The 15,338-nt window shown below is 39.1% G+C and overlaps 1 protein-coding gene across 1 annotated transcript; it reads right to left on the reverse strand.

Annotated features, from left to right (window-relative positions):
• Positions 1-286: 286 nt before the first annotated feature.
• Positions 287-7,660, reverse strand: LOC108698336 (serine protease 23). Its single transcript, XM_018229752.2, has 2 exons — positions 7,182-7,660; positions 287-3,824 (listed from the first exon to the last, which is right to left on the reverse strand). Exon 2 carries the CDS (start codon positions 3,818-3,820, stop codon positions 2,771-2,773), a length of 1,050 nt encoding a protein of 349 aa, XP_018085241.1. The 5' UTR covers positions 3,821-3,824; positions 7,182-7,660; the 3' UTR covers positions 287-2,770.
• Positions 7,661-15,338: the final 7,678 nt, after the last annotated feature.

Below are 15,338 nucleotides of genomic sequence, written 5' to 3' on the forward strand. Positions count from 1 at the left end.
AAAGTTATTTAAATGGCGCATATGTTAACTTGTTCAGTATTAGACCTGTATTTGCCTGTATTTTGCTGTTGACAATAAATTCATACCTGGCATATCTGGCAATTCCCCTTTCGTAGGTAGTTTCCCAGTTTTGAGCTCCCTCCCCCATCTGCAGTCACGTTCCGGCATTCCCACAATATTCTTCTTTTTGCGAGCCCAAATGTGCACATGTGCAGAAGCATTCAGTGAAAATAAAAAAGGCCAAATGACTTAGAATTAACCAATCTATAACACAGTGAAAGTTAACTTAAAGTTGAACTACCTCTTTAATGTTATTAAAACAGATATTGAATAGCATAAAGACATAATGCTTTGGACATGTTCTAAGCACATTAAAGGGACACAAACCTAACTGTGCCTATGTATATTAATCATTAGTTAGAACACACCCTGAATATAGGCACAGTTTTAAACAGCCACATAGAAACAAATAGGTTTTTAGAGAAGGAAGCCAAATGCACAGTATGCACAATGCACAATAATTTATTGGGTCATACATTTATCCCTGTAATTTTCATTGGCACTGCCATTTCCAGTGAATGTTACACAATTGCAGGTGTTATAATGGCAGAGTAACAAACAATATTGTTTGCTTACCATCATTCAGAAATTATCTGTTTAACCCTAAAAATTTTATTACGTGGATCAATTCAATCAGGCAAATCCCAGCATGCAATGATTTGCATTTGTATTTAACCTTCCTTCATACAGGCATTGTTTGGTCCAAATAAGACATATATATATCAGGAACTTTTTGTGTGATATGTGGGGCCCATAGACATACGAGCTGAGAAACCATTCAATTGAGTACAAAAGATTATTCAGGCTGGACAGAGGACCAGAATTTCAAGTTTAAATCACAACAGTCTGGGGGTGGTGAAAAGAGCCAGGCAGAAGAAAGACAGTCAGAAACTAGCACATTCTCCAGAATATACCCATTTTTTTTAAATGTGTCTATATCTTTGATTTAGTATGTTAAAGCTGCTTTTTATTACTTATGGTTTCATTATGTATGGCAACCAAAAAGATTGTCTGCAAAGGCTTCAATTTTAGTGTAATCTTTGTATGCTTATCTTTCTAGTCAGACCCTCTACTGAGATTATTTCTGACTTCAGAACTGGTATTTGGTTGCAAGTGTAAGAAAGCCCTAGCAATCAGATAGAAGTTAAAATGTCAAGATGTGAAAGATGTACAAAAATAAAAAGTGATGACCAGTTACAAATTGTCCTAGAATACAATTACAAAGGGTCTTACTTTAAGGTAGTTCACCTTAAAATAATCCCCATAACAAACCACAGCAACAGATATAATGTAATAATTTAACTGCATATTCCAGTCTACTACTGTTTGACAAGTAAAGATGTGCTTGTCATTGAAGTCTATGGGGCAGTGGTGTAACTATATGAATAGCAGACCCGGGAGAACAGGGGGCCCTGAAGTGATGGGTTGTGAGTAGATTGTGAATTAAATTACATAAAAAGGGGATGTCTGAAAACATTTTAGGACTATGGAGATACACCGATGATATGGGGGCTGCTTTAAAGCTTAAAGCTCCGTAAGTCTCCCTATTACCCTTAGAAAACAGTTAATATGCAGGGAATGTCTCAAATGAGTTTATTAATGTGGGTACTGACAGCTCAACAATTTTACATCTCATTTAAAAGCTTTATTTAGCTGGGTCTTAGGCCTTAGCTCTGTATGGTAACTTGGCAGTCCGATTCATTCTTGCACTTCTGCCTCTGACTTATGATAGATTTGTAGACAGATAAACCGTATAAAGTGTATCCAGGCTGTAACTTAATTTGTGTGATCCCTTGTTGCTAAATGAATAGAAACGGTACAATAATCCCACACTCCAAGTGCAAGATACAGAATCTAACTGAATTGACCCACAGATCACAATGAATGATCTGATGCTAATTCCTATGATTTAATATGAGTTTGAGATTAGTCACTGGAGAATAAGGCTTCAGCTTAATGCAAATCTCTTAATGCTTTCAGTCGTTGTCCATTGTTCTGTAATTTATGATTTTAACCTTTAACTGTAAACGTCTCCTATTGAACAAATGAGAGGATCAACGACATGAAATAGGTTTGCTACCAGCTGGCAGACAATTACAACCAACTTTTTTCACTTATATCCCATAATACTTTTTAAAGTTATATAAATGCATTTAATAGTTGAAAATACATTTCATAAATAACTGGAACTCCTTCAAAGTAGATGCAATCTTTATGCTTTGCTGTTCTGTGCATCACTTGCCCTCAGGCACTTTATGGTGGGCGAGATCTTTCAATCTCCCACATGCCAGTTCTTAGAGGCTTATTTTTTTTACATTCACTTGATAAGGCCTATTGTAGTCATTAAGCTCTTGGCCCATCATGTCTAGCATTGACCACAATGACCATAACAAAGCTATATTATTGTACAGTTTTGAAAGCAGGGCAGGGAAATTCAACTTGAACTTTCATCCTAAACTTGAACATGTTGTATAGAATGGTAATGCACATTTGCAAGGAACAAAGTCCTGCGGTTGAGCCTGTATGTTGCTACAAAATGTATTTATGGCATTCCTAACTGGAAGAAATGGATCAGGTTATTATTGAGCTTCCTCTTGTGCATTGATAAAAGCTTATATTTTGTCTAGCAGAACAACGAGAAACAATCATAATGGGTAGCAGTCAAAGTACTATTGTATGCTGTATTCCAGTTCGCCCGTGCTGGTGTCACTCATCCATCTTTGCAGCTGGAGCTTTGGATCCAGTAGCAGATCTGTGCATATTTTGGGGGGGTCAGTCTGACTGCCACATTGTATTCCCTTGGTTGGCCAAACACTTCAACCCACTGGTGTCCTGAAAAGATTCCAATGACCTTTCTCACCCAGCGACCTTTATTCCACAGCCGCCCATAAACCCCAGAGCCGCTAGCACCGGGCTGTGCATCACAGTGCTGATAAAGCAGGTGAGCTGTTTGTTGTTTCACTCTACATGAGCGGTACACAAGCTCCCCAGGACGGTCATTATCAAAACCTGAGAAGTGAACTCTACCCCCAGCCAAATTCCGCAGAGGAGGAGAAATTGCCAAAGACATGTGTGGCTGAGATTGTGGCCTCCGTAGTTCCAGAAGAGCATAATCATAATCCATGCTGAGTTCTGCAGGTGCACCAATCCATCTGCGTGGAACTCTTGTGGACTTGACTCGCACCCAACGTAGGGATGGCTTTGCTCTTGGTCTTAGAAAGCCAACCTTCAGCCTGCGTGCTCCCTGAACATAATCTTTTCCATCATGGATGCAATGAGCTGCAGTTAGGACATGCCTTTCAGTCACTAGCACACCAGTACATCCCGTTGACACATAGACTGCTGCAGCAAAAGGGAAATCCTGCAAATATTTCCAACTACGGATGGAGAACCTTACATCTGGACCATAGATTTGCCGCCGAGAACGCAGAGAATAGGAACTATCTTCTTCAATTCTGATGTCACTCACTGGCAATTTCATCTCTACTGTAGTTAGTGTACGGCTGCCATTGGAATATGTGGTCTCGTAGTCCAGCTGTTGACCTTGGTCTAATTGATCCTGTAGCGATTCTTGTATTATGCATTGCTCAGTGCAGACAGTATTAAGTTGGGGATCATCAAGAGCAGTAAAGTTTGTGGGTGGTAAAGTTAATGTATGATGTGGGATAATTTCTATCACTGGAAGTCCAGAGGCACTAATCAATATAAGGAATGAAGACACCTGGAGAAAATGCAAAATTCCAAGAATGATCATCTTCATGTCTCTGTTAAAAAAGAGAAATTTCACAAATAAGAGATATTGTATTGTCTTGGAGCACAATGGCACACTCAAAGCTATGTATTTAAGACTGGTGTACCCTGACCACCATATGCTTACTGTAGCCTATTTACCATAATTAGACTGGCCCACCCTAATTACCACAACTGTACCTTAGCTACCATGCTCAAAGAGAGTTTCCAAACTGGCAAATCCTAGTTACCCTGTATATTATGTAGCTTTGTAACAGTACCCAAAGAGCATATTTGCCTAATGACAATTATTTTGTTAAATGGAAGCTGGCTTTGGGTAGTTAGACACCTGGCACAGTGTGCAAATGTTTTGGTCTGCATACCCTACCATCATTGCCCCTGGTTCATGCTCCCTTTTTGTTCCAGCATTAGGTCAGTGCCCCCCACAAAGTACAAAGTTAAATGCCTATAAAATATTGTATTGATCATCCTATCCTATGTAAATCAAACTGTAACCATAAATGGCCTTCATGATGGGGCTTTCAAGGGGGACAGACCCACAACTTTGGAATATCTGACCTATAGTATATACAGTATTAAACCTTTTAGATTGTAACCTCTTATGGGCAGCACCCTTTTTACCTCTTTTATCGATCTATATGTTCAATATATAATGCTAAACATTGCTATGCATTGCTCATGAGGCATTGTTAATGGACTTACTACTAGTGTATATTAACATATTGTGTTTTTCTTCACCCCAGTACTTTACATTGCTGTTCTGAAGAGTCAACATCTACATATGCTTTCTTACCTTATGATGTATAATGACATCAGTGTGTTCTGTGTCTACAGAGGCAGAACTTCTGTATCAGCAGTAAGTCAATCCACTCTTATACACAGAGCACCACTAAGTATAAACTTTATAAAACTTCTTTCTAGTTCAGGCCTACTGACTCCAGGTATGTGTCTGTTGGCTTTTGTCTGAAGTCCCCTGAGGTTCAGTGGCACACACCTCATGTGACACAGATCTAATTCAGAACCTCCCCTTCATACAATGACACATTGTTAACTGAGGTTTTTCCAATGCTCTACTGGGTATCTAAGACCTCATACTTATACACCAGTGACATATTCACAGAATAAAATATATTTACTGTTTAATATGTATGGTACATTTAATGCTGTTCAATATAGACTAGGAATAGGCTACCTTTGATAGGGTGCTAGGGGAAAAATTTACTTTTTGGACCACATTTTTTATATAAAGTAGACCTGTCTGTCTTATGGGCTTTGGTAGCAAACACCTAGTACTGGTTCCAAGGGGTAGATTTATCAAGGCTCGAATTGAAAATTCAAATTCGAATTTCTGAGTTTTTTTATGTTCAAAACTGTCAGATTCGACTAGGGAGTTATTCAAATTTGATTCGAGTTTTCGGGTCAATTCTATTCATCTGAGTTTTAAAAATTAGATTTTATTAAGAAATTGTGATTGGTCAAATTTCGAGTTGATGAAGATTTAAAAAATCTCACCTGAATTCTAAATTTGACCCTTGATAAATGTGCCTCCAAGCGTTGATCTAATGCAGAACTTCCCTTTTATACAATCAACAATCAATCAACTGCTGTTTTTTCCCATTTCCCCAGTACCCAGTACCCAGTACCCTTCTAGGTATGCAAGACCACATGCTCAGACATCAGTGCGTATTCACAAGATATATTTGTGTTCAATGGGGAGTAAGGTCTGTATACTGTTCCACATAGGCTAGGAATAGGATTTAAAATATAGTTTTTGGGCTCCAATTTTTTATATAAAGTCGACCTGTCTGTCATATGGGTTATGGTTCAAGTTTGGCAGCACTGCTATCAAGTGTTACTATCACATCTTGCTCTGTTGTCACTATCTTGCATTGTTATCTTTTATTCTCCTTTCCAATAGCTGATGCTTTTTGGGACCCCAGAATATACAGGACCTACCACATAAAGGCCCATCATTTGGCATGCCTGCTTTTCTGGGAGTTGTAGTTATGCAGCAGCTGTAGAACTAGTGGTTGCTAATACCTGCTCTGAGACATTTGTGTTTACCATTCCTTTTGTGACACCATATGACATGGCAGGGGTTTATACCCCTCTGTAAATATCACATATTAAATTGCCAAATGTAAGCTTGTTTCTTCATGTCATTACCTTAGCACATTCACCGTTGCTTTGTTCTGCCCTACACAGAAACATTTCTGTTGTATTAAGGACATATTAATACACAGTTGCAATTGAAACTACATTGCAGGTTCCCTTTGCCACTGTGCCAATGTACCACATGAAAATCATTGTTTAATATGCACCCCTTTATGATTATTATGTTTATAGAGTAGGCACAGACATGAGAACTGAGAACTGATTTCTGACTGCAAAAGCATTAAAATATGTCCTTACAGTTGGTCTAGTTAGATGATTAGGAACATTCACTGGACATCTATGAGTATGTAGTATGTGGCTGTGCGAGATGCAATGACTTGAATAATAAAACTGATAAAGAGATTTTTCCTACACTTAGGGGGTTATTTACCAAAGTCCGAATGTATCTCAACATTTCCAGCCACAAACTCCGATCTAATACACTAGGGTTTTTTCGGCGTATTTATTATTAGATTTTCCCGAAAATTTGCTTTGCGGGAAAAAAATTTGATTTTCATGATTCTTTTTGGATTTTTGGAAAACTCCGATATCTTATGCTTTTTGCCCGAAAACTTCCGTGTATTGCATCAAACCCAGCACATATCAAAAAATCATTGGGACTTCTCCCATTGACGTATATGCAACCTCGACAGGCCTGAGATGCCTGATTTTCTGATTTGGACTTTTCCATCCTCGGGGTATAATAAATTCTGAAAAATTCTGGATTTTTTAAAAGTACGATTTTATACAAAAAAAAATCACAAATTTTTCGGGATTTTTGCATTTGGAGTTTAGTGAATAACCCCCTAACAGCCACAGCACCTGCTACTGTTCAACTACATAAACACTGCACTCATGCATTGATTTTATTTGTATGTTATATTTTATATGTTATATATATTTTCTGCTTCATTCTCCCTTCTGTAGTGTAATTTTCCCCCTGTATGCTAAATAATACAAATAGGGCTGAGACCAAATTTGTGAGACCCTTGACCTTCAGGGATCAAGTTCAGACCTATATGTAGCAAGGGCTCCAAGATAGTAATCATGTAAATACTCCCAATACAGAACTATGATTTCCTTAGTACCCCAGCACTAGCCCAGACTGAAGTTACTTGTCTTGCTCTCTACAGCCTTTTTTTGTTCCCTTCTTTCCCCTTCCAAACCCCTCTTTGTCAGGGAATTCCACCCTTCCCCACGTCCATGAGCTAGCTTACCGAAGGTTGAAAGCTTGTTTCTAGAATGGGATCTCAATGAGTGATAGTTTTGTGTCCACTTTCTCTCCAACCGCCACAGTTTTCCCATGTGTCACCTAACTCTCCTTCCTCCTACCCCTCCTCTTCTCCACCTTCCAGCAGCTACTGTGAGTTGGGGGAGTGGAGTGTGTTTCAGGCAAGCTCCTGCATGACAGGAATGCTGCAAACACTGTGCCCGAGAGCCAGAAAGAAGGATGAATAGGGGAGGTAGGTTAACTGTCACACAGTATGCACTTGCTGAATATCACCTGTTGGTCTCATCTTTCTACTCAGATGAGTGGGAAAGGGTTTGTAGTGAGGAGCAGGATAAATACAGGAGTAGTGATTGTTAAAAGGTATTTATAAAAATGTATACATGATGGCCTTATTGTATGGCCTTATTGTGTGCAGAGTATACAAAGAGAATAAGTGAGAGCCAGGTCCAGGCAATCTGTAGATTCTGGCCAGTGGCACAACTAGATATTATTGGGCCCCACAGCAAATTATTTTTCAGGCCCCCAAAAAGTCTAGAGGTTGACCTGTTTTAGCAATATTTATTGAACTTATATATGAATTAGGGCCTAATGGAGCCCCTATACCTCCTGGGCCCCCCTGCAGCCACAGGGTCTGCTTCCTCCTGAAGTGCCAGAGGGGCTGCTATAATGTGCCACTTGCTGTTTACTTGGCAAGTGAGGGACTGTTTTTAAATCTCAGTCTGAACCTGGTTTGAGGTGGGGCTTAAAGGTGGTGTGAGGACAGAGGTAAAATGAATGAAGATAGTAGGGATGGGGGGCAATGGGGTTAAGGAATTTAGTAAGAAGAAAGTAGGTGAATTAAATGAAGAAATGATGCATGGAGGTTACGGAGGAATTAAATAGTATGCAATGAGGGGAATACTGTTTAAAGGAAAGACAATACAATGTACCGATGCCCTGCACTGGCAGACTGATGTGTTTGCTTCAGAAACACAATTATAGTTTATATAAACAAGTTGCTGTGTACAACCATTCAAGCACAGGACACACAGTAGAATAAAGATCCATTCTGCAGAAGCTCATTGTATACTACAGAGCTTATCTGTTATCTGCTGTGTATCCTGTGTCTTTTCTTCATTTTCAGTTTTTAAATAGCTGCCCCTATAGCTACACAGCAGCTTATTTATATAAACTATTGCAAAGTTACTGAAGCAACCACACAAGTTTTACCAGTGGAGAGCAACATTACATTTTAATTACTTTAGGACACTTTCCTTTATTGGTGTTACTGCTCCTATATAACCTGCCGAACTGCCAGTTGATCCAGAGGAAGGCAAAAAGACCCCATTTGAAGCCTCTCCAATATACCACAGAGGAGGCAAAATCCCTTCCTGACTCCAAGATAGCAATGGGACTAGTCCCTGGATCAACTTGTACTATGAGCTATCTTCCATAACCCTGTATTCCCTCACTTGCTAAACACCATCCAACCCCTTCTTAAAGCTATCTTATGTATCAGCCTGTACAACTGATTCAGGGAGAGAATTCCACATCTTTACAGCTCTCACTATAAAACCCCTTCAGAATATTTAGACGGAACCAGGTCTGGACTGAGAGTCAAATAGGCCCTGGCATTTCATGTACACAGAGGCCCAATCAGCCCACACAGAGGCCCAATCAGCCCCACCAGCCCACTAAATACTGACTTTCTATGGCACCTTATAACAGCCTCAGAACCCACAGATTGCCAGTCCAGGCCTGGACAGAACCTCCTTTCTTCTAATCAGAATGGGTGCCCTCTTGTCAGCTGGAAAGACCTACTGGTAAATAAAGCATTAGAGAGGTTATTGTACAATCCCCTTATATATTTATACATAGTTATCATATTCCCCCTTAAGTGCCTCCAACTTAGCCTGTCTTTCCTCATAGCTAAGATTTTCCATACCTTTTACCAGCTTAGTTGCCTTTCTCTGGACCCTCTCTAATTCAATAACATCCCATTTGAGCTCTGGAGACTAAAACTGTTCAGCATATTCTATATGGGACCTTAGCAGTTCTCTGTACAGTGGAAGAATGACCTCCTCTTCCTGCAAACCTATGACCCTTTTAATACAGCTCAAGGCCAGTAGCACCATATATTTCCATTACTTGCGACACATCACCTTTTTGTTTAATCATGTAACACTATACATTAACCTTTGTCCCTGTCTTTCCATGATACCTTCAGTTATATTCTCACACCTCTTATGTGTGTATATTATGTCTGACATTTAACTAGATTACTTTCCATGCACACCCATTTTTCTTTGGCATTGCAAATATTGTTCTATTTTGCTGCCAGCCATCTGTTCATAACTCTCCTAGCATACATTTAGTTCTCAACAACCGTTAAGACAATGATAATGTTCTATGCTGTCTGTGATATGAGATTCCATTCTCTGTGAAATTGCTTTATTTTTATTTAAAAAATATGTTTTGCCTCTACCATAGAATTAGAACCCTATTTAGTCTCCTATTCAGGGCTGTAAGCAAGCACTGTTGGCTTAGCTAGGCTAGTGGCCAGGTGAGAACTAGCTTTAGATATCACAACAAGGCTTCATGGGAATCTAAAACAAGTAATACAAAACAAATGTTAGTTTACCTTTAAGTTAACATTAAAGGAAAACTATACCCCCAAAATGAATACCTGAGCAAAAGATAGTTTATATCAAATTAAGTGGCATATTAAAGAATCTTATCAAACTGAAATATTTAAGTAAATATTCCCTTTTACATCTCTTGCCTTGAGTCAACATATCATGACAAGAAAACCCCTAGAAAACTCAAATTTTTCTTGGAGAACACCACTCGACCTTTGATAAATAACCCCCTGTATAGTATAGAAATATATATATATATATATTTATATATATATATATATATATATATATATATATATATATATATATATATATTAAATACACAGCAGTCCTGAGTGGGTTAATTCCCTAGGAGGGTTGAGAACTGGAATCTGGATGAAACAGCTTGGATTGTTGCGATTTGTTTCCAAAACTGGAAAAAAATCTCTTTGAAGGTACTATGACTCTGTAGAGTTCTACTTTTTTGTTTTAACTGGAAATTCCAGTAGGGGACTGAAATTAGAGAGGGAAATGCCATGTGTTAGTTAGAGCCCAAGTGTGGCAATGGTTTTGTTTTATTCAATTATTTTTTTACCTGCTTGCTCATATAGTCTGGTACTGCAAATAATAAACTGGACTTTGACCTGCTAAAACACTACCTGTTCATCTGATCCTGCTCACTATATACTTATATAAAAACATTTTTATATGAAACAATTGAACAGATGGTGGGAATTTCCCAAGAAAACTTCTGTCTTGTATTTGATTTTCTATCTAGTCCCTGGGGATATCAAGAAGAGGTAGAAACCCTGGGCTGTGATCCCTTCCCTGTTTTATGATGCTGAAAAACTTCAAAGATTGGAGAATAGGGAAAAAAACTTGAACAAAAATGTATAGTGTAGCATTCACATGAATATGTACACCCTTATACTATACAGTCACGTCGTATCAGTGTGAAAGAGCCAAGAAATATAGCTCCAAAGACCCACATTTTGTGAGCAAAGCCGTGACATTACTTAATTGTGCCACACATTCATCAAACACAATGTGACTGGTGATTAGTGTTAAATAAAGGGTATAGGTGTGGTAGAACCTCCTATATGCGTAAACGCATGCGACGTGTCGGATGTTTTAAAGAAGATGGAAGTGAAGGAGAATTTGCAGGTAACAACTACATTTATCCGACTGTCGGATGAAAACGCAGCCGTTTAGTCGCACTGCGACGTGCCGGCTCCAATCGCGTCGTCAAGTCCCTTTACTGTGGTAGTTGATTATACTCATAACCATGTAAGTTAGAGTGCACTTATCAACTCCCTTCATACAGACTGGAATAACACCCACACTTATCCTTTCTCCTTAATGGGCAATAAAAAGTGCCATGTGTAGAAATTTTAAAAAAGTTCTTTAATAAATGAATTAAATTACACTTGCAAACAATCATTGAAATCATGTATATCAAGTACTTTCAGCTTTCCTTAGTTTCCATTGATCATGCTCCCAATGTGTGCAAACATCCCGCGCCTTTGCGTCTTGACTAGGCTTGGGCAAATTTGACCCATTTCGTTTTGGCAAAAATTCGCAGCCGGTGAAATGTTGCCGATGCCCATTAAAGTCTATGGGTGTAAAAAAAATTTGACATGCGGCAAATTTTTTTAGACGCGCAACGCCATACAAGTCTATGGGTGTAATTTCCTGCAGTGAAACAGGGCGAAAAAATTCGCCCATCCCTAGTCCTGATGTAACCACTAAAGCTGGCCATAGATGCAAAGATCCGATCGTACGAATCATCGTCCGATCGGTCTTTCCCATCTCCTAACCTGCCACTAACCATTCAGATCAAAGTCTTACCAGTCAGATTAGTTAAAGAAGAGATCAGCAATGTTCTGCCCCTGACAGCAATCATACGATATCTATGTCCAACCAAAGCTAGTGACAGTCTCCCACTGAAAATCGTACGATCGGCAATACACGCAGAGATATTATCGGCAGCTGACAGAAATTTTCTAACCTGTCCGATCGACCAAACGACCGATCTCCGCCGGACGAAAAATGACGGGACTCTCCACACACATTCCGAAAATCGTATGAATCCTCGATTCGTACGATCAGATCTTTGCGTCTATGGCCAGCTTTATGTGTTTGTTAGTCCAGGACTGTGCACCTCAGCACCCTCAGAAAATTGATGTAAATTTGTTTATAGCACGCTTCTAAACACTTTTACTATTTACAATCCATTTTTCACCATTTTCCCTATTCAAAAAAATGTAAGTTTCTAAATTAAATTTGAAACAGTGCCACCTGCTGTATAATTTGGCCAACAGGCTGTGCAAAAAAGAACATCTGCCCCTAAATGTAATAAAAAGCACTAAGTGTGGCCAAAGAAGTCTCCCGTAGTAACCACTAAGATGTTTGCTTTTAAGCAGGTGACCAGTAAATACTACCTGCTGATTGGTTGCTTTGGGTTACTGTTCCTTTAAAACAATTGGTTGAAAGGTGAATTACTTTATCTGCTTTGTCTTTCCATTGTTGTCGGCAATTTAACTGTCCTTCGCTTCCTCCATGCAACTTGATAAGTTTTAAGTGCAAAGTTGCTTCTCGTACATGGATCATTTTGTAACTTGATGACAGTGATAGGGTGCTCCTTACAACCCCTGCACTCTGGCCGAGTATTTTATTGCCCTTTACTTCCTCCTTGCAAGCTCATAAAGTGTAGTGTTGCTTCTCTGTAGAGGGATCATTCCATCGTTGAAATGCAGTTTGATGACAGTTATAATACAGTCTCTGTCCTAGTACGGTACTTTATATATAACCCACAGGCCAAATGGGTAGGCCAGTCGAACCAATCAACAGAAGTCTGGGAGCACATAGCAGAGATACTACAATCACTGAATGTACTATGAACACCCTGCTTTACTCTGGAGAGAACAATTACAACATTTGGCCTTGAGTTCTGCTGCCTCCTATTTAGGAGTAAAAGTTGTAATCCATGTACGTTGGAGCGAGCACTCAATGAGCAGTCCATCAGATGCAGAGAAGAAAAATTATATGTGGATTTGGTACCAGTGAGTAGAGGCAGCCTTAAGTGTTTCATGTTAAAGGAGAAGGAAAGGCTAAAATTAAGTAAGCCTTATCAGAAAGGTCTATATAAATACACCAGTAAACCCTCAAAGTAGTGCTGCTCTGAGTCCTCTGTCAAAGAAACACAGCATTTCTTTCCTTTTATTGTGTACACATGGGCTTCTGTATCAGACTTCCTGCCTTCAGCTTAAACCTCATTGCCCTGGACAAGAGCATGCTCAGTTTGCTCCTCTCCCCCCCCCCCTTCTCTGCTGTAATCTGAGCAGGGAGACAGACAGGAAGTGATGTCACACAAAGCTAATATGGCAGCTGCTATCCTAAACAAACACAGAGCTTCTATAGCGGTTTACTCAGGTATGGTAAAGCATTCTACAGAATAAATATACTGTTCTAGCTTGCACTATTTTGCCTAATCTATTGACCCTTCTGAAGATTCTTTTTGCAGGGGCGCCTAGTGCACCCTAGCTCCGCCACAGAGTCTGATTATGGGGCCCATTTATTAAATCTTGAATTTTTCTGGTCTAGTTTTTAAAGGGGAAACCTTTTAGAGATTTATTATACCCCAAAACTGCTACAAATCTGAAAATGCTCCATCTCAAACCTGTCGAGGTCGTGTAGAAGTCAATGGCAGATGTCCCTGAAGTTATTTCTGGATATCGTGACCCGTGCTGGTTTTCAGCGATAATACGAGTTTTCATTGCATCATTCGAATTGACACACTAATTTCTTGCCGCATTTACTTTTTTTTTTGCTCTAACTTTTTCGAGAAGAATTATTGATAAACGAGTTAAATTCATGGATAAGCGTTACGTGGACTTGGTTTTAATTAAAAAAAAAAAAAAAATTCTAGTTTTAGTAAATAACCCCCTAAGTGTTCCGGCATAAGGCTGTCTGCTTGCTGATACCAAATCCACATTAAATTTTACTTCTCTGCCTGCGATATACTACTCTGCTAATTGAGTGCCTGTTCCAACATGCATGGTTGATTCAGCTCCCCTAGCTAAAAGCTCCGGGCAGAGCACCTGGTCCTCCTCGTGACTTTTGGCGAGTTATGAATACAAAATTTTAAGTTTTGAAATTTTTCAGTGGGTCCCCAAAACATTTTGAATATTCATTCACTTGGTAAAAAAAATAAAATAAAAGAAAGCCAAATGATTAGTTATTTACAAACGTATTTGTTAACACTGACGCGGTTTCTATCTGGCACTTGCTTTTTCCTGTACTGCAAAAGCAAACGTTCATTGTGCTATACTTATATTTCCTACCATTGCAGTCCTAGAGCCACTGTATCCAATAAAACCTTTTAGTAAATTTGTGGACAGAAGGAAAACACTTTTATTTTCTTTTTTTTGTGTATTTTTTATCATTTTCATTATTGTTTTTAGGGATGGGCGAATTTGACCAGTTTCATTAAAAATTTGCCGCCGGTGAACTGTCCCCGACGCCCATTAAAGTCTATGGATGTATAAAAAAAAATTTTCGTGCAGCGAAATTATTTTTGACGTGCGTCTTTTTATTTTGACGCACAACGCCATACATTTTAGATTCTATGCTGCTAATTTACTTAAAGGGGTTGTTCACCTTCAATGTACAAATCTTATGAAACAACTAACAATTCTCTCAATGTGTTAGAAAAACCATTTTCCATAACAAAAAGTAAAAATGCCATTGTAAAAGCTAATTTTTATACCTATTAACACAGTCCTTCTCCTGTCTCTCTGACCAGTTTTCTGAAGTGATGGGAGTGGCCTATTTTGAACCTGACACACCAAGAACTTCCTATATGATGACATCATCATGCCCAGGCTTTGCCCTTACTTTTTCCTATTGGATGTTGATACTGCCCTCCTCCTAGTAATTCATTGGTTGCTTGTGAACTGTAACCGGTCACATAATTTGAATGGTCATTGGTTGATTACTCAATTGTAATGGCAGAGGTTAACAGAAGCAGCAGATAAACAAACCTGCCTTGTAACAAACATTCACACAGCCATGCAGACAAATACTGCAGAAAAGGAAGGAGCAACATTGTTCTCCCAATTCTGGCACTCTCCTTCTGCCTAGACTTAAACTGAATGGGGTGCCAAAGGGGTGCAACCTCTGGGAATAAATACTGGCTTTTCTATATTTTTATCTTTTAATACCTTTGGCAGTAAGCATAATGTCAGTTATTTACAAAATTGCAACAAAAACCAGCACTGACTTGCTTAGAAACGTATGTAACTTACACATCTAGCAGGGACAGTAGGGCTGCCACCTCACCCTTTTAAAACCAAACACATATGAAATCCACAGCCTGCATGGCTAATTATCAACTCATTTAGCAGCTGCAGACTGAACTGATTTCTGTGCAGCCATGTATCATGCATCTAAATGAATTGCTAATTAGCCATGCAGGCTGTGGATTTCATATGTGTTTGGTTTTAAAAGGGTGAGGTGGAAACCCTAAGTGATTTTGTGCGCTCTCC

This window comes from Xenopus laevis, chromosome 8L, assembly GCF_017654675.1.
Source record: "Xenopus laevis strain J_2021 chromosome 8L, Xenopus_laevis_v10.1, whole genome shotgun sequence".
NCBI lineage: Eukaryota > Metazoa > Chordata > Amphibia > Anura > Pipidae > Xenopus > Xenopus laevis.